A 22,955-nucleotide genomic window follows, 5' to 3' on the forward strand; every position below is an offset into this window, starting at 1 on the left:
GTGCAAAAATCCAACTGGTTTAAGCCGTATAATATTCTTCGCATCATCAAGAATATTATACGGCTTAAACTGATGAGATTTTCGCACTTGGGCCAGCGCTATCGCTGGGAAAAAAATTTACTCAATTTTGAGTTGTCCCACTTTAGCTCGAAAATGAGTGAATTTTCTGACCGTGTAGAATTTACTCATTTTAAGAGTAGCGTGTTGCGTTTGTTTGGCGGCTCGCGATTCTATTAAATCTGCCAATAGATGGTGCTATCATCGAGTAACGGTCGATCAGCATATTCTCAAAGGTGGCGCCACAACCACTAGAAAATAATTAAAATCTACTATATCGACAAATTCCATCATCAAAGGAATCTAGCGACATCTGGCATTTCGCCACAAAACCACACGCTTAGAAATCTTTCACACACACGGTCAGGAAATTCACACAAAACTGCACGGAAAGATCGATGTACACAGAGCAAGGAGTAACTTTCACGCAGCGATCGAAAAGACAAAAGATTTCATGCAAACTTGTGTGAAATTTCACGCAAATTTGTGTAACACCGGATCAGCACATTTTTTGTGCTGATCCAGTCGTACGCAAATATTTATGAGTGAAAAATCCTTTGTCTTTTCGCAAGTTACTCATTCGCTGTGTACTTTCGTTTTAGGGTGTGAGCTAAACTGGAACAGCTCAAAAAATCAGAGGGTTGTGCAAGACACAACCGCATGACGTAAACTACGTAAAGCAGCTTGTTGTGAATCTTAAAGAACTTTTGTTTGCTGTTTTATTGAACAAATCATATTACAATTTGTCAAGATCAACTACCGTTTCAACTTCAATTCAACTTCAATTTGACTTTTTGTCAGCCAACCCCCCCCCCCCCCCTTCAAAAATTTTTACCAGGATTTTGCATATCAAAATATCGGGTCTAGCTAGAAATTCTTTAACAAATCCGATGAGTTTTTAATATTTTTCAGATTAAAACTTTTATCCTCCCCCCCCTCGACCAGGCCAAGAGTGGTGGGACAAAAAGTGCAATAAATATTTGTAACGGCCTTATGATGGCCCTGAAAAGGGATGTTTTGTTTGCCTGAGGGTTGCTTGCTCAAAACTCTAATACCGACAAAATCGGTCGATGGTGGTATTATGCTTTTGGTCGAAATACAAAGTGACCGAACATGCGAAAATTGATTTTTAACCTACTTAGTAATGTCGCAACTCAATTTGTATTAGTGCATATTGTTGCTCTTAATTAGCTTAATGATGCGCAACAGAAAAAATAGAGTCAAATTTACTTTGCAGCTGCATGTGCTTCTAGCGACGACTTTGATTTGGTGGTGCGACGATAATATTGGCACGAACCTTAGCTTCTGCTCTGCATTATATTATTGAACTTTTTCAAATCGAATCTTGAATATTCAGCCGCCAACTTGGATTTTGGACCGCCATCTTGGATATGCTGGTCTCCGTTTTGGACTTCCGACATCTTTCTCGCACCAAATATATCCATATTGCATGGTTTCAGGGCCTAAAACTACATTAAATAGCCGCCATATTGGATATTAGACCGCCATCTTAGATATTCTGGTTGCCATTTTTGGACTCCGGACATCTTCTCCATACCAAACATACCCATGTTGCGTGGTTTTAGGGCCTTAAACTCCATTAAACAACCGCCATCTTGAATGTTAAGCCGTCATCTTGGATTCTGAACCGCCATCTTGGATATTCTGACCGTCATTTTTGAACTCTGGACACCTTTCCCACACCAAATATACTCATATTGCATGGTTTAGGGCCTAAAACTCCTTCAAACGCTGCTAATCTTTAATTTCGAGCCGCCATCTTGGATTTTAGACCGCCAACTTGGATATTCTGGTCGCCACGTTTGGACTCCGGACTTCTCCATACCAAACGAGATACCAAATATACCCATAAAGGATGATACGGTCAAAATTTGGTCGCACAATTTGTTTCATAACTTGAGACTGCCTACACCAAAACAGCTGATTTTTTGACCAGTAATTTTACATTATATGTAGCTTATACCATAAATCCTGAAAACTGCAATTTTAAAATGTTGTACAAAGAGGATTAAAAAATAAGGAACACATTTTTACTCTTTTATTTATAGAACCAGAAATACTGAACCAATTTCAATGAAAATTTTTCTGTATGTAAAGTATACATATCAAAATGTTGTGTAAAAATATCATTCAATTTGATCCAGCCTTTACCAAGTTATATTTGTTTAGGTGGTCAAATTTTGTCAAATTGTGTCAAGTTAAGTCAAATTTTGGTCACACATTTTTTTTTCATAACTTTAGACTGCGTACACCAAACCAGCTGATTTTTGGATCAGTAATGGTCCATTATGTAGCTGGTACATAAAATTTTCATCAAAATAGGTCTAGTATTTGCGGAGATATTGTTGAACCCTGAGATCTGTAATTTTAATATTTTTTTTCACAAATAAGAACACATTTTTACTGTTTTATTTATAGAGTCAGAAATACTTAACCGATTTCAATGAAAATTTTTCTGTATGTGAAGTATGCATAATTTCATTCAATTTGATCCAGCCGTTACAAAGTTATATTTACTTAAGTGGCACCCGGTCAGTTTTTTTTTCATATTCAAACTGCTACAACTTTGAAAGTATTCATACAAAATAGCTCAAAATTTTACTACGAACATATTTTCATAATAGTATTATCACAGACAAACAGACGTAACACTTGCAAAATTTCCATCGACCACGCTTTTAACGATCATTTTAAATCTTTATGGTTGTGATTTTCACAACCAGAGGCGCGCGCATCGTTTTTCTATACATTTGACGTTTAACGCGAGCGCCTTCTGTTGACGATAATGCACAACACAGTGATTCGTGCAACTTTTCCACCAGATGATGGTAGTGTGAACTGGGCGATGGATTTCCATGAAAATCGTTCAAGGTGTTACGTCTGTTTGTCTGTGGTATTAAACTGTAAAATTTTGATAAAAATCGGAGCAGTATTTGTAGTTCTGTTGCGGTGGACGGGACAGAAAGGATTTTCGGACGCCTTTTAGCACACCCGGTATTTCTGGGATAATGCTTTAAGCTGCGGAAGTGTATTTCAATAAGTTTTGGACATATTTTACGCATTATTTCAATAATTACTTACGTTTATAGTTCCTTTTAATCTGTTTCCCTAACTGTCTGTCTGTCCGCAATAGTTTTTTAGATATAGGTTTAAGCTGTTAAGGTAATAAGTAGTTTAAATTATTTTTATTACAATTATAAACTAGGTGTAGTTCTTAAGTACTTACTCTGAATCGAATTCAATAAATGCGAGAAAAAACGTATTTTACAATAAAGATAATTTCTGCCAAATCACGGTGCAATTCAATTCGTTTCTGATCGTCGTTTTGTTTTGATCACCTACCGTTGTCAGCTACATAGGCCGTAGCGAATATGGAAGGTAATCCACTTGATTGATCGGAGTAGTTGTAGTGTGCACGGTGGGCTTACTCGCGCACATTCCCCGACCCGTATTGCTGCTGGCCTTCTTCAGCTATACCACCCACAGCCACGTCCAGCACAGCTACCTTCGTAACCGGCCGCTGCAACACTCCATTCGTAGTTTGCACGTCCACCTTCCTAATTCTGCCATCGTTACCGGGATATACCTTGACTACCTTTCCACGAGTCCAGCTGTTCCGAACACCTTCTTCGACAACCACTACCAAATCTCCAATTTCTACCGGCTTGGTATCGTCGAACCACTTGGAGCGGCGACATATCGTGGGCAAGTAACCCTTGATCCATTTAATCCAGAACTGATCCAGCATGATCCGTATTTGGTTCCAATTAGTCCTTAGTGTTCGTCCGCCATCCGCTACCGGTTCCTGTGGTGGTTGAACTACACCGTTGGAGCTCAACAGTAGGAAGTGGTTCGGCGTAAGAGCTTCATCGTCTTCAGATCCCAACGGCACGAATGTCAAGGGCCGAGAGTTGATAATACCTTCCACTTCGGTTAATAGGGTCTGGAACGTCTCCTCATCCGGTGTTCTGCTGGTTGATAACGTCCGCAACGAAGTTTTCACCGTCCGTACCATACGCTCCCACACTCCACCCATATGGGGCGCAGCTGGAGGGTTGAAACGCCACTGGGTGTCTCGGTTTGTAAATGTTCCGGCTAATGTGTGGTTCAACGCTGCTATTTCTTCCCGTAACTCCCTGCTAGCTCCAACGAAATTCGTGCCTTGGTCACTATAGATCTCCTGCGGTGCTCCTCTCCTCGCGACAAACCGCCTAATCGCCAACTTGCACGACTCGCTAGACATGCTGCAGGCAACCTCCAGATGGACGGCCCGTATAGTTAGGCAGGTAATCAGTACCACCCATCTCTTCACGTTACTGCGACCGATGCGAATCAGAAAAGGCCCACAGTAGTCGATGCCAATATATGTGAATGGCCGCACGTACGGGGTCACTCTCGCAGCTGGAAGAGGTGCCATTCGCGGGGTCCGAGGTGCAGCACGATACACGGTACACCATGAGCAACGCTTGGCTATCTGCCGGACAAGGGTTCTTAAACTGGGAATGTGGAAGATCTGTCGAAGCTCGTTGATCACAGTTTCTCCGTAACCGTGTGCGTACCGCCGATGAAAATGTTCGACGAGCAGTCGAGTAACGTGGTGCTGCTTTGGGAGCACCACAGGATACTTGGATTCGTATGAAATCAATTTTGCTGCCTCAATCCGTCCTTCGATACGCAGAACACCGTTATCGTCGAGAAACACTGTCAGCTTGCGTAACGGGCTACTTTTCATCAACCTTTTGACTTCTCCTGGCAGTCGTTCCTTGTTTTTGAGTATCGTCAACACTTCTTCGGGATATTCTTCGTTCTGCACCAGCCGCCACAGCACGAGTTCAGCCTTCAACAGTTCCTTTCTTGACAGTCCAGTATCGGAAGATTCGGTTGCATGCTTTCGACGACAACGATCGATGAAGCGCAGTACGTATCCTACCGTTCGTAGCAGTCGTTGATATTTGGAGAAGCGTTGATAGTCAAATACTGGTACTAAAGATGCACGATGGTGAGCGTGGATTGGTCGAATTTCTTCTTGGGTGTTTGGTGGCGAATATTCCTGTTCTGGCCACCCTGATTCATCCTCATAAAGGAATTCCGGACCTGTAAACCATCGGCTGTCGGAGTGGAAGCTAGGTCCTTTACCCCACTTCGTTGCTTCATCTGCTACGTTACTCCGTGTTGGGACCCATCGCCATTCTTCCAGACTCGTCTCGCTAAGAATTTCGCTGACTCTGAAAGCTACGAATTGGCGGTATTTCCGCTGGTCCGAACGAAGCCAGGACTGCACTGTCTTTGAGTCACCCCATATCACACGACGACTTATCGGGAGTGAGTGGTTGTCCTGTACCGCCTTCATTAGTCGGACACCGATAACTGCGGCCTGCAATTCCAGGCGAGGCACCGACATTGGATTTAGAGGAGCTACCTTTGTTTTGGCAGACACGAGAGCGCATCGTATCTGTCCTCGATCGACAATCCGGAAATAAGCGGTGCACGCGTACGCTTCCTCACTTGCGTCGACGAAAACGTGCAGATCTAAGCACTCCAAACTGCGGGGATCGTATCCAGGGAAATAGCAGCGTGGAATCTTCACCTGGTTAAGGTTTTGCAGCACATCCACCCAACGCCGCCACTTGCTGACCAATTCTTCTGGAATTTGCTCGTCCCAGTTCACCTTTGCTCTCCAAATGTCCTGGATTAAACATTTTCCGTGCACCACAAACGCTGCAACAAGCCCGAGAGGATCGAAGATGCTCATTACCACTCTTAGCACTTGACGCTTTGTCGGAATGAATTCCTCCGCCAACAGTTGAAAAACTTCATCACGTAGTTTGAGAGTGAACGTGAATTCGTCTGGTTCTGGTAACCACGTCATTCCTAGTACTCGTTCGGAGCCGGTGGACTTTTCTGCAATGAAGCTCTTTGATACTTGTGATGCTTCTTCCCCGACCCGTCGAAGAGCTTGTTTAGAACTTGACAACCAATTTCGGATCTCGAAACCAGCACTTGCGTGAACCTCCTTCACCTCGAGCGCTATACGAGCCGCTTCCTCAACGGAATCCGAACTGTTGGCGTAGTCATCTACGTAGGTGTTCTCCACAATAGCTGCAGCCGCGTCCGGGTATACCTGCTTCCACTCTTCGGCGTTTCTATTCTTCACGTACTGGGCAGAGCATGGCGAACATGTTGACCCAAACGTTGCAACATCCATCACATATTCCTGCATGGGTTCCCTGGAACTGTCCCGCCACAAGAAACGCTGAGCTTGTCGGTCCTCCGGTCGAATCAATATCTGGTGGAACATTTCCTTTATGTCACCCGTAATGGCAACCTCTCGCTGACGGAAACGGAATAGCACGGATGGCAGCGAAATGAGTAGATCCGGCCCCTTCAGTAGCATGGAGTTCAATGATACGCCACCGGTTTTCGCCGCAGCGTCCCACACAACCCGGACTTTTCCGGGCTTGTTCGGGTTCTGAACCACTCCTAACGGTAAGTACCAGACTCTTCTGGGGTCACTGCGGCTGGCCTCTTCATCCGTAAGCTTATGGACGTAGCCCTTCGACTGATAATCGAGGATCTGCTGTCGGACATTTGCGTACAGCTCCGGTTTCTTGCACAAACTCCGCTCCAAGCAAGTCAGTCGCTTTTCAGCCATTAACCGGCTTTCAGGAAACTCAATGCAGTCGAACTTCCAGAGTAGTCCTGTTTGGAACCGCCCAGATGATGTCCGGATAGTTGTTTGCTCGAGAATCTCACGTGATCGCCGATCTTCTTCAGCTTCGATTTGTGGAACTAGCGCCACACCAACGTTTTCGATGGAGAAGAAGTTTTTCACTGCGTCATGTAGCTGTTCGTCGGATGAGCGAGCGCAAATGTGCAGAATACGATGTTCTGGTGTGCTCGAAAGTCCTTCTGCTTTGCCGTAGATGGTCCAACCTAGCCTTGTTTTTGCTGCAACTGGTTCGAAGTACTTCCCTTCTCGCTTCTTCAAAGTCAGCAGCAATTTAGCGTTGTCCACACCGATCAGAATACGGGGTGTAGCGGTAGGATAACTGTCTACGGGAAGACCTTTGAGATAATCGTATCTGCGTGCCATCTCTTCGTACTGCAAAGACTGCGGGGGAAGATCCAAACTTTCAACTGTCCGCACGTATTCCAGTGTGTGCTGTTGACTGTTCCCGGCCGCCGAGATTCCCAACTGTACGTTCTGCGAATCCTTTTCGATTCGTTTGATACTGCCGGTCCACTGCAAACACAGGGGTTCGGCCTCACCTTCAACGCCAAGTTCATCAGCCAACTCCTTTTCCATTAGTGTGTAGGAAGATCCATCGTCGAGGAATGCCAGCGTGGTGACTGACTTCTTTTTCCCGTAAAGGGTAACGGGAAGAATCCGGAACAGTACCGGACACGGAAGTTGACGATGAACGTTCACTGTTGCTGATGTTGTGGGTGTGACCTGGCTTCTCGCTGACGACACTGCTTCGATAGTCGGCGCCTGAGGGTTTCCCGGGTGCAGTAGCTTGTGATGGCGTGCTTCACAGTTGCTTACACCACACACCGTAGCCTTGCACGGCCACTTGCCGTGAGGAATCAGGCAGCGGCGGCAGAGGCTTAGCTGCTGGGCCGTCTTCCAACGATTCTCCAGGGACAAGCTCTTGAAACTATTGCACTCGCGCACTTTGTGTCCGTCCTTCTTGCACAGTAGACACGGCTTCGGTTGGCGCACTTCACTAGCACCAGCATCTTCCGTCTTGACGTCCCGCTGGACTTTCCGTTCCGGCTCCGATGTATGCGCGTTCACAAAACCCTTCTCTTTACCCTTGAGTTTCTCCTGCTTTCGCACCGGCTCTGCGTAGAATGTGACGTTGCTGGCAGCAGATAGAATTGTTGTCATGTACGCGCTAAACGTCCGCAAATCTGCTACCGGAATCTGTCGTTGGTACAAGGCCCAGTCCAGCTTGATATTGGCCGGCAACTTGTCAACCAATTCCTGGAGAAGCGAAGGGTTTGAAAGATGGGCATCCATGCCCATGGACTGTAGCTGACTACACAGGTTCTGAACGACTAGTCCGAAGCTGATGAGGCTCTCCAACTTGTCCGCTTTCGGCGCCGGCGTTGAATACACTTTGTTCTTCAGGCACTTCACAATCAATTCCGGGCGACCGTAGAGTGTTTCCAAGGTTGACATGACTTGTGGCACTGATGACGGATGGTAGAGATGTCCCCGAACTGCCTCCTTCGCATTCCCTTTGAGACACCGTTGAAGACGCATGAGGTTCTCGTCATCGCTATATCCACACATACGCGTTGAGTTGTTGTAACTACTCACGAATAGCGGCCAGTCTATGGGATCGCCGGTGAACTCCGGTAGCTCCTTGGGCACCACGTGTCTTGCGGCGATTTGCTGTGAACTCGGTCCATACGCTGGGACTGGAAGATCACGAGCGGTTCTGCTTGACGGTAGTGGTGTGACGATCGGATTTGGAACACTCGATACACTCGCGACGAACGGGAAGGAAGGAGCACTAACCGAAAATGTCGGATACTGATTGAGAAGATTCGGTTGGTTTGGTGCGTATTGCCCCAACGAATGTCCGGTGGGAGCACCAGACGGAAAGCCGAATGCCGAATAGGAGGATGCACTGAACTTGGTTCGTGCTGCCGCGATGATTGACTGGCGGAAACTACCGGATAGAAACAGCCACCGGCATAGTTTGGAATCCCTAGCTCTGCGGCGTTTGACGAAACCATCGAGCCTCGATGAGGCAACGAATTTGAGTTCACTACAGTGTTCAGTATGTTTCCCTGTGCTACAAACCCCTGAGGAATACTAACATTTGGAGCCTGAGTCCTAACTGGGTAACTAAAGGGATAGTCTGCCTGTCTACCTAGTTCTCGGTCCGTTCGTAATAGAGCTTGCACGTTTGACATACCTGCACTTGTCGTAATACTTATGCTACTAGTCACTGCATCCAACTCGCTACTGCTGATCGCTGTGGGAAACGAATGGCGCTGACTAGATGTTTGATAAATGCTGGCCAACTGCTGCTTCAAATCTCGAATCTCTTGCTCTAAGTCCGCCCTAGACTTGTCGCCGGAGTGAGATGGAGATATGTCCATATCGAACACCATCGGCCCATCATGCTGTGTCGTCGTGGGGGGAGAGATAACTGCTGAGTGATTCGTTGTATGAGGAATTTGTCTCACTTGCTGCGGAGTACTGGATGTTGTTGGTTGCGACGAAGGGAGATTCTGAACAGAATTCGCTGGATGTTGGCCGGATCGAGGAACCAGTACGCCCCACGAAGAGATTTCGTTACGATCGAATGCTCTACTCGCCAATCCGGATTGGCTGGGAATGCCAACCTGGGCAGAAACTTGTTCTGGGGTCAACTTCGGGAATTAGCGTGGCGCTGACGGGGATATGACTTGTCCCGGGTCCGGCCGCCATGGCCAAATCTTGATTGTTCACCCACTTCTCGACATCAGCGAGCACACTCCGAGTACTGGAACGGCTTTTCCGACTCCCACCATCTTGGGATCTCTCCTCTTCCTGCAATACTTCGTATTTTTTACTTAAGTATCGCTTTGCAATCTCCAGCCTTCCCTGCATGATTCGTTGTCTTCGCTCCCGTTCCTCTTCTATCATCTTCTTCTGTAGAGCAGCTTCCTCTTCCACTTGTTCCGCCAATAGCTTCTCCTGGAGTTCCTTCTCTTCCTCTAACCGAAGAAGTTCCAGTCGTCGTCTAGCCGAATTGGTACTGGACGCGGTTGACCTTGTGGATTCCAGTCCATGTCTTAGCGCGCAAGTGACACAGGCAAAACTGCGATCCCTGACACTCTCGTCAACCCTGGCACATGAGAAGTGGAACCACCTCTCACACAGGTCGCATTGGACCATCCACTTATCTGCCACATCGGGGCGGTCACAGGAGGGACAACGGGCGGCTACTGAACATTCTTCGTCCGTAAGCTGCCGGACCACACCGCGACGTTTGCTCGTCGTCCTGTTCGAACCCGACATCTCAGAGATCGGTAGGTTTGAGGTAATAAACCTTAAAGATTGTTGCGGTGGACGGGACAGAAAGGATTTTCGGACGCCTTTTAGCACACCCGGTATTTCTGGGATAATGCTTTAAGCTGCGGAAGTGTATTTCAATAAGTTTTGGACATATTTTACGCATTATTTCAATAATTACTTACGTTTATAGTTCCTTTTAATCTGTTTCCCTAACTGTCTGTCTGTCCGCAATAGTTTTTTAGATATAGGTTTAAGCTGTTAAGGTAATAAGTAGTTTAAATTATTTTTATTACAATTATAAACTAGGTGTACTTCTTAAGTACTTACTCTGAATCGAATTCAATAAATGCGAGAAAAAACGTATTTTACAATAAAGATAATTTCTGCCAAATCACGGTGCAATTCAATTCGTTTCTGATCGTCGTTTTGTTTTGATCACCTACCGTTGTCAGCTACATAGGCCGTAGCGAATATGGAAGGTAATCCACTTGATTGATCGGAGTAGTTGTAGTGTGCACGGTGGGCTTACTCGCGCACAAGTTCTATAATCAAAATTGTGCTTTACTGACCTTAAATTTCCGAAAATTTACTATGGGACGCCTTTGTACAAAATTTTAAAAAAGTAGGTCGATGGTATTATCTATATATCAACCAATACTTAATCGATTTTGATGAAAATTGTATGGTATAAGCTACATATAATGTAGCATTACTGGTCCAAAAATTAGCTGTTTTGGTGTACGCAGTCTAAAGTTATGAAAAAAAATGTGTGACCAAATTTTGACCGTATCACCCTTTATTGCATGGTTTTAGGGCCTACACACTCAATCACGCTTCCACTGTTCGGTAATTTATTTTACGGTGTTTGATCAGTAAAGCGAAAAAAATACCGATACTTTAGTTATTTTACATAAAAATACTGACTCTCAGCAACACATGTCATTTGTTTGTTGAAGACGGTAATTGCTACTACCGGTAGCTCAGTAATACCGAGTATTCACTGAAAAGAGTGAAAAGTCAGCAAAAACAAGTGCCGGCTTTCCAGCATTTACTACGTTTTACCGAGTTTTCATCAAAATTCAATGAAAACAAACTTCGCGCGCATATTGGGCAGCTGTCAAACGAAAATGCTTTTTGCAATGAAGATGGTTGCGGCCATTGAAGGAAGAAACTTTTGCTGCAACTGCGCTGCTTTTAAAGAAGATTTGCCATTGGAGAAATTGCCCTTCCCCATATCTGATTCTTGCTAAGAAAATTCCACAAGGTAAGTAATTGGATATCTCCGCTGAGTAATGCGTTGGTTGTGAGTAAACGACAGCTATTATGGGGATGAAGTGCAAGATAAAGTGTTCGGTAATGTTGTTAGGCAAATTTACTTAGATTCACTTATAGCTTGCTCGCCGGCAAATCTTTTGCCGAAAAAGCGTCTGCCATGAGGAGACGACATGGACATATAAACTAGTAATTCCAGTTCCATGAAGCATGGAGGTTCGGAACAAGGCCGGACATAAATCAAAGCTGGAACAATAGTTAGGAATCTGGAATCAACGGGAGGGCTGGGGACCGCACTGCTGAAAAATCGTAATATCAATTTACCGAAAAAGTCCGTAATACATTGACAGCAGAATTTACTGACTAAATCAGTATTCATTTGACAGCTAGCAATTTAACGCTATACATACTGAGTTTTCGGTAACGAAGAAAATTACCGAGTTAACTCTGTTGTTCAAAAAACCCAGTAAAATTTTACCGACTCCGGTAATCGAATCTTAGTGTGTAAAACTCCATTAAACAGCCGCCATCTTAATTTGGAGCCTGCATCTTGGATATTTGACCGCCATCTTGGATATTCTGGTGGCCATTTTCAAGTTCCGGACATCTTCCTCATACCAAATATAGCCATATTACATGGTTTTTAGACCAAAATTTTCAACCGTCATCTTGGATTTTAGACCGTCATCTTGGATTTTAGATCGCCATCTTGGGTATTCTAGTCGCCATCTTCAATATTGGGCCAATATTGGGGATTTTCTGGTCTCCTATATTAATTTCCGCACAAAATTCGTCAACCATGCTAAAGATTACAAAAATCGGCGCAGCTTGATGTGTCATGGTTCAGTTTTATATATGACCAGTTCCACCGGTGCTGGTCCGGATCACTAAAATGGCATTAACTCCGGAACGCCTTGACCGATCATAATAATTTTCAATAGCAAACAATGCGGTAAAATTCCGGTTTGATTCGTGCTAAAATCCGTAAAATCGGTCAATGGGAAGTGCCTTAAAAGTGAGTGATCTTTTTTTGTACACCATACATACACACATACAGACATCATCTCAATTCGACGAACTGAGTTGATTGGTATATGTGACTTGACCCTCCGAGCCTTCTATCGAAAATTCGTTTTTTGAGTGAACATATAGCCTTTCAGAACACTTTGGTGAACGAGAAAGGCAAAAAATCAAATCTATAAGGAATTGGAATTGTTACTTGGGCAACCATCATGATTTACCGTGCATACAAGATATCAGATTCAAAAGCATGGCGGCGGCGCACCCGGTAGGCCGCAAACCTCAATTTTGACAAAAACAGTAACATGTGACAAATCAATGTATGCATTTGCTTACAAATGTTGAAAACAGCTATACACTGAGAAAAAAAATATAGTAAAGCTAATAATTCAACCATGTTCAATTTTACCATGCCTAAAAATAGTCGTAACGAACATGTTATTAGTAATGGCTACTATGTTTTCCTTGCAATTACCATGGTTTGACGATCAAGCGCATAGTAATCAATACCATCAAACGTAGTTATCTTGATAACGCTGTTCGTGATTGTCAGAACCATGCATTGACAAAAAATGATCACATATTTTGTTGTGTTTACTACATTTTAGTTGATATTACCATGACTTAGTGACACGACACATGGTAATCTTAACTACATGTTTTAGTCAAAATATCCTTAACACATCATCACGCGCCGCAAGTCTTGACTTGTTCTTGGATTGAACTGTATTTACATTTTTAATTTTACATTTAATCAAAATTACACTACTGGCTAAAACCGAGGATAGAATCATAGACTAATTTTATAGAACTGTGAAAAAGCATGGTAAGTCATCATTAACTTATCCGGGTTACAATATGGAGCATCCGGAAGTTTCGCCCTCGGTTTCGCCACCTCTCATGGCACCGATTCCAACAACAAACCACTTTTGGATTGATTATCGATTTCACCGTTTTCAGACGAACCCAAATGTTTCCCATCAGTTTTTCGGATACCACTTTCCGAGGAGAAATCTAGGTACTTCAAAATGGACCGAATCCCCACTTCCACCGGTGGCAACCGAAGCTATTCGCCAGTATGAATGATCCCCTCCTTCCATTTCATACCCACTGGAAAACCAGAAGCTCATGAAGCAGATCCAGATGCATATAATCCGCCAGAGCATGAAGCTCCTACAGTGGTTCCTGCCGGGAGAATGTTGCAGGGAGGATGTTCTCGATGCACATGCAAATAATTGCTTGACCAGCTAGGAAGATGCCCTCGGAACCCCCTTATGCAAGCGGTTCACCCGTCGTATTTTTTCCTCTCGGAAAACCTTCTTCCGCCAGTGCTGTATTCAGCACAAGACCCCGAACAACATCGCTCAACAAACAGCATTCCCGCGGAACTTGTGGCTGAATCCGAGATAAGGTGTCTAAGTTTGTTATTACTTATAAGTATATGGATGTTAATATTTTAAATCAATAAATTCAATTAAATTTGTTTCTCTGCATTTTTTTCCTCGACGTAAATAATGAAAATGACACAACCGTTTAACCACACGCATAGTAATTGGAACCATGCTACGATGGTCTAGTATACTATGCAGTTTACCATGCGCATAGTAAAACTGACTACGAAATGTGGGTTGAAAACACTATGGATTGTGAACAAAAAGCAACATAGTAAGTTGGACCCTGCACATGGTAATTTTAAGCAAAAATTATGGTCTACCAAAATCAAGTAGTAAAGTTGTTTTAATTTGAGCCTCGATACAGTCAGAATTACCATGTCCCTTTTTTCAGTGTAGCTACAGGTCGTGAAATGCTTCTCGTACTGGCTGCGTCTGTATTATAGATTATAGGGTATGTGTGCCATCAGTAATCTCATGCTCCCATTTTTATCATATTCGAAAATAAGCGATTACGGCACCGATTGACTCCGTTCTTTTTGTTTTCATGGGTGCTCACTTCTAACAAAAAATACAAAAATAAGAAACAAAACAAACAGCGCTTTAATCCTTTGTTTTTCGTGAGATGAAAATGGGAGCCACATGCTTAATAAGGGAACCAATACCCTATTATTCGATTATTATTCGATTCTATGTAACCACGGCACCACTCAAACGCCGAATTAAAGATCTCGTGCATAGGTCAGTTGACACTGACGTTAATATATGTGGCAAAAGTTTTGGCCCACAGTGAAACGAAGCTCAGCTTTTTGTTTTTCTATCATTATACAGATAAACGGTGTACACAGCAGGATCCACATGGACATACTTATCAAAAAGTTCTTTAAAACTGAGTCCTGAATGAAAGCAGTTTCGCACATTTAGTCACAATCGATACATAATTAACCACGCTGGAAATCTCCATTCAAAATGAACGGATTATCACTGCGAGTATCGTCCATTCGGGCGAATGAAAATGTGAAGAAAAATTCCGAAATGCGAATGGATCTATTCAAAGTGCCTTCATCATGTATCTATCAACCTGGTTCGTATATGCGTATGCATGTCATATAAAATGTCAATTTGTAATACGATTGAGAATGTAATTTTATGAATTAATTTTACAGAAAATAAATACATCAGCGGTTTAGCAGAAGCTTCAACAGTAGATGAGCAGATTAAATTACTGAAGGAGGTGATTCACAAGTAACTCGCTGCTTCACCAGATATTTTCAACCTTTGTTTTTGTTTCAGTATTCCGCCTATATTTTGGACATTGAAAAATCTCTCCTATCGAACATTCAAATTTTAGCGGAACTGTTCATGGAAGCTCCTCTGAAGCATGCAGTAAAAAACACGATAACTAAGTACTTAAATTATAATTTTTATTTAGAAAGACTTATGACATGGCACTTTTGTAGATTTCTGAGCCAAATTACAATTGGCAAGGAGGTGGTGGTGCTGGGTCTGTCAAACACGATCCGGAGCCGAATTCAAGGTTTCGACAAGCAACAGAAAAGCACTTTGGCCAGTCGTAATGCAATCGTCAACAGTATTGGTAGTTGTTTCGACAACTTCAAGGTTGGGGTGGATGCTATTCGCAGTTGTTTGCAGGATATCCTGTGCTTTTTCAACAAATCCCTTATGTTGTACACGGATCATTTAAGGTGCGTATTCTTCAACTATTTTGATTCCAGTGTAGTAAATCATTTCTGGAGCTCGATTTGAATAGGTCGTATGTGCTTTTGTCGATATAAAATTCGATCAGTTTATTTTAGTCATTGTAGTAATATGGCAGATATTTTGCAAACTTTCAATGATGGAACAGAAAGCCTGTTTTGTGAGGATTCTGCTGTATGTATCAACTTTGCTCAATTTCAACGGTTTTCGCCATAATAAGCGAATACAACTGATCGAATTTTTAATCGACAAACGCACATACGACCTATTCAAATCGAGCTCCAGATTTGCTTAATTAGTAATATTGATTGATACACCAAGCGAAAAGAAGCGAAAGTTTTGACATCCAAGCGGTGTGTCGTTTACATCCATCGACCAATCAGCGACGAGGATCTCATCAGCCGTGCACACCGCTCGGATGTCAAAACTGTTTCTACTTTTTCCTTTATGCATCGATCAATTATTTCATAGACAGTTGGGTCAATTTTTATTATTAAATTCCCATAAGATCAATCCTTTCCATACCCTTCCAGTCATTCCTTTCAGAATCTTATTCGATTCTGTTCGTTAGAATCGAACTCCGACACCGACACCTCTCTGATGCCCACAGATGTAAGCCCTGTGCATTTCATAAACTGGACAGACTTTTTTTTTAAGATATACACGGAACTACAAATCGACCCAAATTTAAGTTGTTTTGACGCAATCCCGGTCTTCCTTGAAATTAAATATACCGCATTTAGTTCACTACTGGACTGCGAACTGCGACATTATAAATGCGAAAGCGTAAATAAAAGTGCGCGATTGCATCAAATCAGGTTGATGTCTTCGGCGCACTATTTCTTCAATCTATGGAGAACAAGTGCTCTGAAGACACCGAGTTGATTTGATGCAATCGCGCACTTTTATTAGCGTTTTCGCACTCGTGAAAACTAGTGCGATAGTCCAGTGGTGAACTAAATGCGCTATACTCAAATTTGCATCAAATGAATGAATTAAGGGGCTGTCCATAAACCACGTGGTCATGAGGGGGGGGGGGGGGGGGGTTCGGCCAATGACCATTTTGTATGGACAAACAAAAATTTTTGTATGGACTAATGACCACGCGGGGGGGGGGGGGTTGAAAAGTCCCAAAAGAATGACCACGTGGTTTATGGACAGCCCCTAAAGATCAAACATCTGTACACTAATGAAAATTCGATCGTGTCAAACAAGATGTTGACACAGAAAAAAGATGACAAATATTTGACCATGTGTACTGGGATTCTAAGTAGTTCTCGTTTGCTACCAACCAGGGATAGAATTGGGCTCATAAAATGTGCACAGTGCAGCTCATTTTTATATCAAAACCGCGCACACTTATACATACACTGAGGAGCATGCCATCCCTGCCACCAACAAATACGCGTTGGTAAGTTACTTTCACCTAGCGGGGGCCTTATTTGACGCAAATTTGGGTTAAGATCCAAGTAACCACGAAGCTATATTTGAGTGCCTTATACATCTTTTATAGTATTGTATAAGAATATAATTTTAAAGCTGCATTACTATAAGCATCTCATTAAAGCAATATTAAAGTTGAAAAGGGCCCAATAAAAACACATTAATGATGCAGTGCAATATAAAGTGTTCGGTAATGTTGTTAGGCAAATTTACTTAGATTTACTTTTAGCTTGCTCGCTGGCAAATCTTTTGCCGAAAAAGCGTCTGCCATGAGGAGACGACATGGACATGTAAACTAGTAATTCCAGTTCCATGAAGCATGGAGGTTCGGAACAAGGCCGGATATAAATCAAAGCTGAAACAATAGTCAGGAATCTAGAATCAACGGGAGGGAGCTGCATTACTATAAGCATCTCATTAAAGCAATATTAAAGTTGAAAAGGGCCCCATAAAAACACATTAATGCCACACACATGTGGCTGCACGATGACAGCAGTTGCAAAAGCAACATAAATGCAAGGGCAACACAAAAAAAAACAAAAAAAAAACATTTTTTGTACCGTTTTCATTTCCAACGGTACTGCTACACTCATGTGATTAATGTTTTGATATTTTTTTGTTTTGTCTGCTGCTGCACGGAAAAAATCCATTCCCAAGACCATGAATATGACTCATAGTTTCCCGATATTTTTATGATTTTATGTTATAAATATACACCATGATTAAATTTTATGATCTTATGATTGATTTCACCATAACGCTATGCCGTTATTGTTTTGGCTTTCGACGACCAAAAATGGAAAATATAATCATGAAGCTATGATTAAATAAGCTGGGATCATGAGTAGCATTCATGAAGCCAAGAATAATTTTCATAAACCTGGATGCAGATCCTGATGCTTTACCACCAGATTCATAAAATTATGGTTTGGTGAGGTAGAGCCATGCATAGAATTCATGGAATCAAAAAATACTTTTATGATTCCGTCGTCGTCGGACCTCAATGTTTCTCAGTCAAATTCATAAAATCATGGTTGAGGGAAATGGAACCATGCATAGAATTCATGGAATTAAGAATTACTTTTATGATTCCGTCGTCGTCTGTCCTAAATGCTTTTAATTAGATTAATAAAACGATGCAAGCTAAAATCATAAGAAAATAAAATACGTGATATCAGAGCCCATTTCTACGATTTTGGGACCTATCCATCATTCTTTTTTCTATGAGCAAGCAGCACTTTTTAGTTGGTCTCTTGTTAGTGAAGATATGTAATGTTCAAATATAAAAGAGAACAACAATGATCGAACTCCCCGGATAATCATATTTAGCTGGTTTATTATTTTTGTCTTTGGCACCTACATCCAACAGGCTAAGGATGCCCTCCAAACCACATCAATTGTTCACATCACTTGCTGAGTCTCCGAACTCGTCGAACGATGGATAAACCGGAAAAATAGAGAGAATTACCGAAAATTAACGCGCGATTCTCACTTTGCTTCACCCTCCGTACATAAACTCGGAACTACGACGGATGGCACAACGAAAACGCGAACTAGGCACTGTTTACTTTTTGCGCGTTTACTTTTTAGTCAATCAACTCCCAACAACCTGCCGAATCTTACGGGCACACTGTTTCGATGTTCCATTTCCTCATATATGCACATTTATTACTCTAACCACATAAAAACTTTGCAAAAATAGCAGGTTCAACTTTTTCCACATGTCTGTTCTGGACGACCGCGCGATTTATATAATTGCATATGGCAGATAAAGTGTAACGCTAGGAAGCGACCATGAATATAATTTTTGAAAATGCTTGTTCCTATTCATATTTCTGGTCAACTCATTCATGATATTATGAATTTTAATTATGATATTATGAGTTGGCAGACATCATAAGAACATGATTTTTTATTCATGATTAGGGGAATGGATTTTTTTCCGTGTGGAGTCGAAACGAGACTTGTGACGATCGCCCGATGAGTGCTATTCGCGCCTGTACCCATGACTAAAGTTATTGCATCAATATAAAGCAAACTAGTTTATATCGTTAGGTCATTTCAGTAGAAGATAATTAATCTATTAACACTCCCACTGCCGTGCCTCCCAAACAGTGGGAACGGTAATTTCAACTTGATATAACTCAGCCGTTTTTCATCCGATTTGCAAAATTTTTGAAGCTATGAATTTTCCCAGCTTTCTAGATGAGTATAAAAATTTCAAATTATGGATTTGACCAAAGTTCTATTTTTGAGTACTCAAAAACTCGGAGCAAGTACCTTAAAAATGCTGTTTTTCTGGAGCCATTCCGAATGTAAATTAGTTTCCACGCATATTTTAATGTTGAATTGCCCATATTAATGAAGCAAAATTATTGCAAAGAAATATATGGAGATACTCATTATTTAAGACTATAAAATCTTCACAAAATTACGTATAATACAGAAAATTTGTATATTCGATTTGAACTTTGTACTCATCGCGACAACCCCTGTGTTTTATTGCTTGAAACCAATCACGTGCACATGAGAAATCTTTTTCCAAACGATTGTGAAAAGTGTGAATCTAAGAAACTACAAAATTTTCATAAAATCACGTATAATACAGGAAATTCGTATTTTCAGTTTGAACTTTACGTTCATCGCGACAATCCGCATGTTATATTGCTTGAAAACAATCACGTGTACATAAAAATACATTTACAGATCAATGGGGACAAGTGTGAATCATAAAAACTACAAAATCTTCACAAAATTACGTACAATACAGAAAATTTGTATATTCGGTTTGAACTTTGTATGTACCGCGAAAACCCTTGTGTTTTATTGCTTGAAACCAATCACGTGCACACGAGAAATCTTTTTCCAAATAATTGTGAAAAGTGTAAATCATAGAAGCTACAAAATTTTCATAAAATCACGTATAATACAGGAAATTCGTGTTTTCAGTTTGAACTCTACGTCCATCGCGACAATCCGCATGTTATATTGCTTGAAAACAATCACGTGTACATAAGAATACATTTACAGATAAATGGGGACAAGTGTGAATCATAAAAACTACAAAATCTTCACAAAACTACGTACAATACAGAAAATGCGTATATTCGGTTTGAACTTTACATTCATCGCGACAACCCCTGTGTTTTATTGCTTGAAAACAATCACATGTTCATGAGAAAACTTTTTCCGAACGATTATGAATAGTGTGTATCTTAGGAACTGCAACATTTTCACAAAATCACTTATAATACAGGAAATATGTATATTCGATTTGAACTTTGTATTCATCGCGACAACCCTAGTGTTTTATTGCTTGAAAACAATCACGTGTACATAGGAATACTTTTCAACGCGAAAGTGAGAAGTGTGAATCGTAAAAAAAACTAAATCTTCACAAAATTACGTATAATACAGAAAATAAGTATATTCGGTTCGAACTTCACATTTGCCGTAACAACCCCTGTGTTTTATTGCTTGAGAACAATCGCATGTGCATAAGAATACTTTATCAAAACGAATGTGAAATGTGTAAATCTTAGGAACTAAAAAAAACACAAAATTACGTGAAATACTGGAAATTCGTATTTTCAGTTTTACACTTCCCGTCCGTCGAAACAAGCCATGTCTCTCATTGCTTCAAAACAATCACATACATACATAAGAATACATTTCCACAGCGATAGGGAGAAGTATGAATCATAAAAACTGCACAGTTTTCACAATTTTACGTATAATACAGGAAGTTTGTACTTGTGGTTGGAACTCAACATTCATCGCGACAACCCCTGTGTATTATTTTTTTAAACAATTACATGCGTATGATAAGTATGATTCTTGAAAACTACAAAATCTTCAAAAAATTACGTGAAATACAGGGTTTTACTTACACATGTTTTATCTCTCGCTTCAGCTCTAGCGATTGCTAGCTCGACTTTATTTGTGATAGAAGACGTAAATTAGTGTCAAACGGGCCACTCCTTTTATGTGCATTCAAGTGAACTTAAATTTACATGATTTTTTCTGAGAGTGTACACTTACATTTTGACGACGATGATTCACGATACACTGAAAATTGTCAATGTTGAAAATTGTTTCTTCGTTCTTTAGATAAAATTATAAGATAATATTCTTGAATTGGCAATTCCCCGCATGAAAGAACGAAATTCCCCCCCTATAGGGGAATTCCCCCCTGGTTGAAAACCACTGGTATAATGCAAGATAAATTATTTTAAGTTCGAGCTCAGCATTGATCGTGACAACCTTATTGCTTTTTTGCATGAAAATAATAAAGAATACATTCTCAGAATGATTGTGAGAATGAGGAACTATTAGAACTACAATAACTTCACAAAATTACGTAAAATACAGATTTTGTTTTATTTTTGGTGAAAACACAACGTTCGTAGCGACATCCTCTTTGTATAATTATTTTGAAAAAACCTTCAGTTGAATTGTTCCGAGTACATCCTTGCTGGAATCTCTCTAAACGTGGCATTATATACCCATATACTGCATGCACTAATGTCAGAGCATAATCCTACAGAAATGTCAATGAACGTATTTCCAGAAGGATCCTTAGAATAATTTAAAAAATCCTAGAGTTTATTCAAAGAAAAATGTTTGGAAGAATTTGAGAAGAATTTCCTGGAGGAATTCCTGCTGCATTTTTGAGAGACATTTCGGGATGAATACATGGCAGAATTCCGAAAGAGTCTTTCCTGGGTGAATTCCTGAAGGATTCCCTGGAGAAATGTATGAAAGCACTTTTAGCATGTAAGTATCTAGATGTTTATAGTAAGTGACTGTGACTTCTGCATAATCTAAAATCTGCCCTGCCGTGACTTTTTTGTGGCATGTGTGTTGCTTGGAAGATTCCCTGGAGGACTAAGAGTCTCGCTTATTGAAAGAATTACTAATGGAATCGCTGAGTAAACTTCTGAAGAAACTGCTGGAGGAGTTACTGAAAGAATCCTTGGATAATTTCCTGGTTCTTGTATGCATCTTTATTAAATTATCTTCCAATACTATTCGCTGCATTAATTCCTCCAGAAATTGTTGAAATAATAAAAAAAATATCAAATAATCCTGGAGAAATTCATGGGTACATCCCTGCAAAAGATGACCGAAGAATTTCTGAAATTTCTGAAGGAACTTCTTACTACATTTTAGAAAAGAACCTGAGAGGAATTTCTAAAGATATCACTTGTAGAATTCCACGAGCAATCCCTGGAAGACTTCCAGGAAAAATGCCGTAAGAATTTCCGAAGGAATCCCTGGAGTATTATCTAAAACTATATCAAGAGGAATTATTGGATAAACTCTGGGAGGAGTCCTTCAAGAAATTTGTGAAGAAATCTCTTGAGGAATTCCTAGAAGAAGTCCTATATAAATTTCATGAGGGTTCCTTGGAGTAATTTCTTAAAAAAATCCTGAAGGAATTATGGGAGGGATCCCTAGAAAAGTTTTTGAAGAAATCTCTTAAGGAATTCCCAGAGAAAGTCTTGGAGAAATTACTGAAGGAACCTCTGAAGAAATTCTTGAAGTAATCCGTGAAGGAATTCCTGAAGGAATGTCTGAAGCAATTCCTGAAAAAATCTCTAGAGAGAATCCTGAAGGAATGCATGGAGCAACTTTTAAATGAATTCCTGGCGTAACCCCCTGAGGAATTCTTGGATGAGACCCAGTAGCAATTCCTGGATAAATACCTGATGGAGCTCTTGGAGCAACTCCTGGTGAAATATCCAGAGGAATTCTGGAAGGAATTTCTGGAGAAATTTCTAGAAAAATCCCTTGAGAAATTTCAGAAGGATTTCCTGGAAGAATCCGTAGAGGAATTTCTGGAGGATTTCCTGGATGAATTTTCGAAGAATTTCCCGGAAGAATCTCTGGAAAAAATCTGAAATCTGCAAGATGTCCAGGAGCATTTCCTGGAAGAATTCCTGAAGAAATTCTTGGAGTTATTCCCGGAGGAGTTCCTGGAGAAATTCCTTGATAAAATCCTGAAGGAATGC

At 41.3% G+C, this 22,955-nt stretch overlaps 2 protein-coding genes across 2 annotated transcripts in view; one reads left to right on the top strand and one right to left on the bottom strand.

Annotated features, from left to right (window-relative positions):
* Positions 1 to 3,502: 3,502 nt before the first annotated feature.
* Positions 3,503 to 9,207, bottom strand: LOC115256765 (uncharacterized). The gene is made up of 2 exons (XM_062857779.1): positions 9,009 to 9,207; positions 3,503 to 8,733 (listed from the first exon to the last, which is right to left on the bottom strand). Exons 1-2 carry the CDS (start codon positions 9,205 to 9,207, stop codon positions 3,503 to 3,505), a joined length of 5,430 nt encoding a protein of 1,809 aa, XP_062713763.1.
* Positions 9,208 to 11,342: 2,135 nt separating this feature from the next.
* LOC109406716 (tRNA (32-2'-O)-methyltransferase regulator THADA) overlaps positions 11,343 to 22,955 on the top strand; it is a 45,587-nt gene continuing 33,974 nt past the window's right edge. Inside the window, exons 1-5 of the mRNA XM_029877154.2 lie at positions 11,343 to 11,360; positions 14,611 to 14,863; positions 14,946 to 15,013; positions 15,073 to 15,185; positions 15,240 to 15,485. Of these exons, the coding sequence (XP_029733014.2) occupies positions 14,749 to 14,863; positions 14,946 to 15,013; positions 15,073 to 15,185; positions 15,240 to 15,485 (542 nt within the window). The 5' untranslated portion in view covers positions 11,343 to 11,360; positions 14,611 to 14,748. The remainder of the gene's footprint in view (positions 11,361 to 14,610; positions 14,864 to 14,945; positions 15,014 to 15,072; positions 15,186 to 15,239; positions 15,486 to 22,955) is intronic.

The sequence above is a fragment of the Aedes albopictus genome, chromosome 3 (genome assembly GCF_035046485.1).
Source record: "Aedes albopictus strain Foshan chromosome 3, AalbF5, whole genome shotgun sequence".
Taxonomy (NCBI): domain Eukaryota; kingdom Metazoa; phylum Arthropoda; class Insecta; order Diptera; family Culicidae; genus Aedes; species Aedes albopictus.

Coding starts and splice junctions, on each gene's coding strand:
- LOC115256765 (XM_062857779.1), bottom strand. CDS start 9,207: ATGGTGTTCGATATGGACATATCTCCATCTCACTCCGGCGACAAGTCT. Junction 8,734..9,008: donor AAGTATTACGACAAGTGCAG/GTATGTCAAACG, acceptor TCATCGCGGCAG/CACGAACCAAGTTCAGTGCA.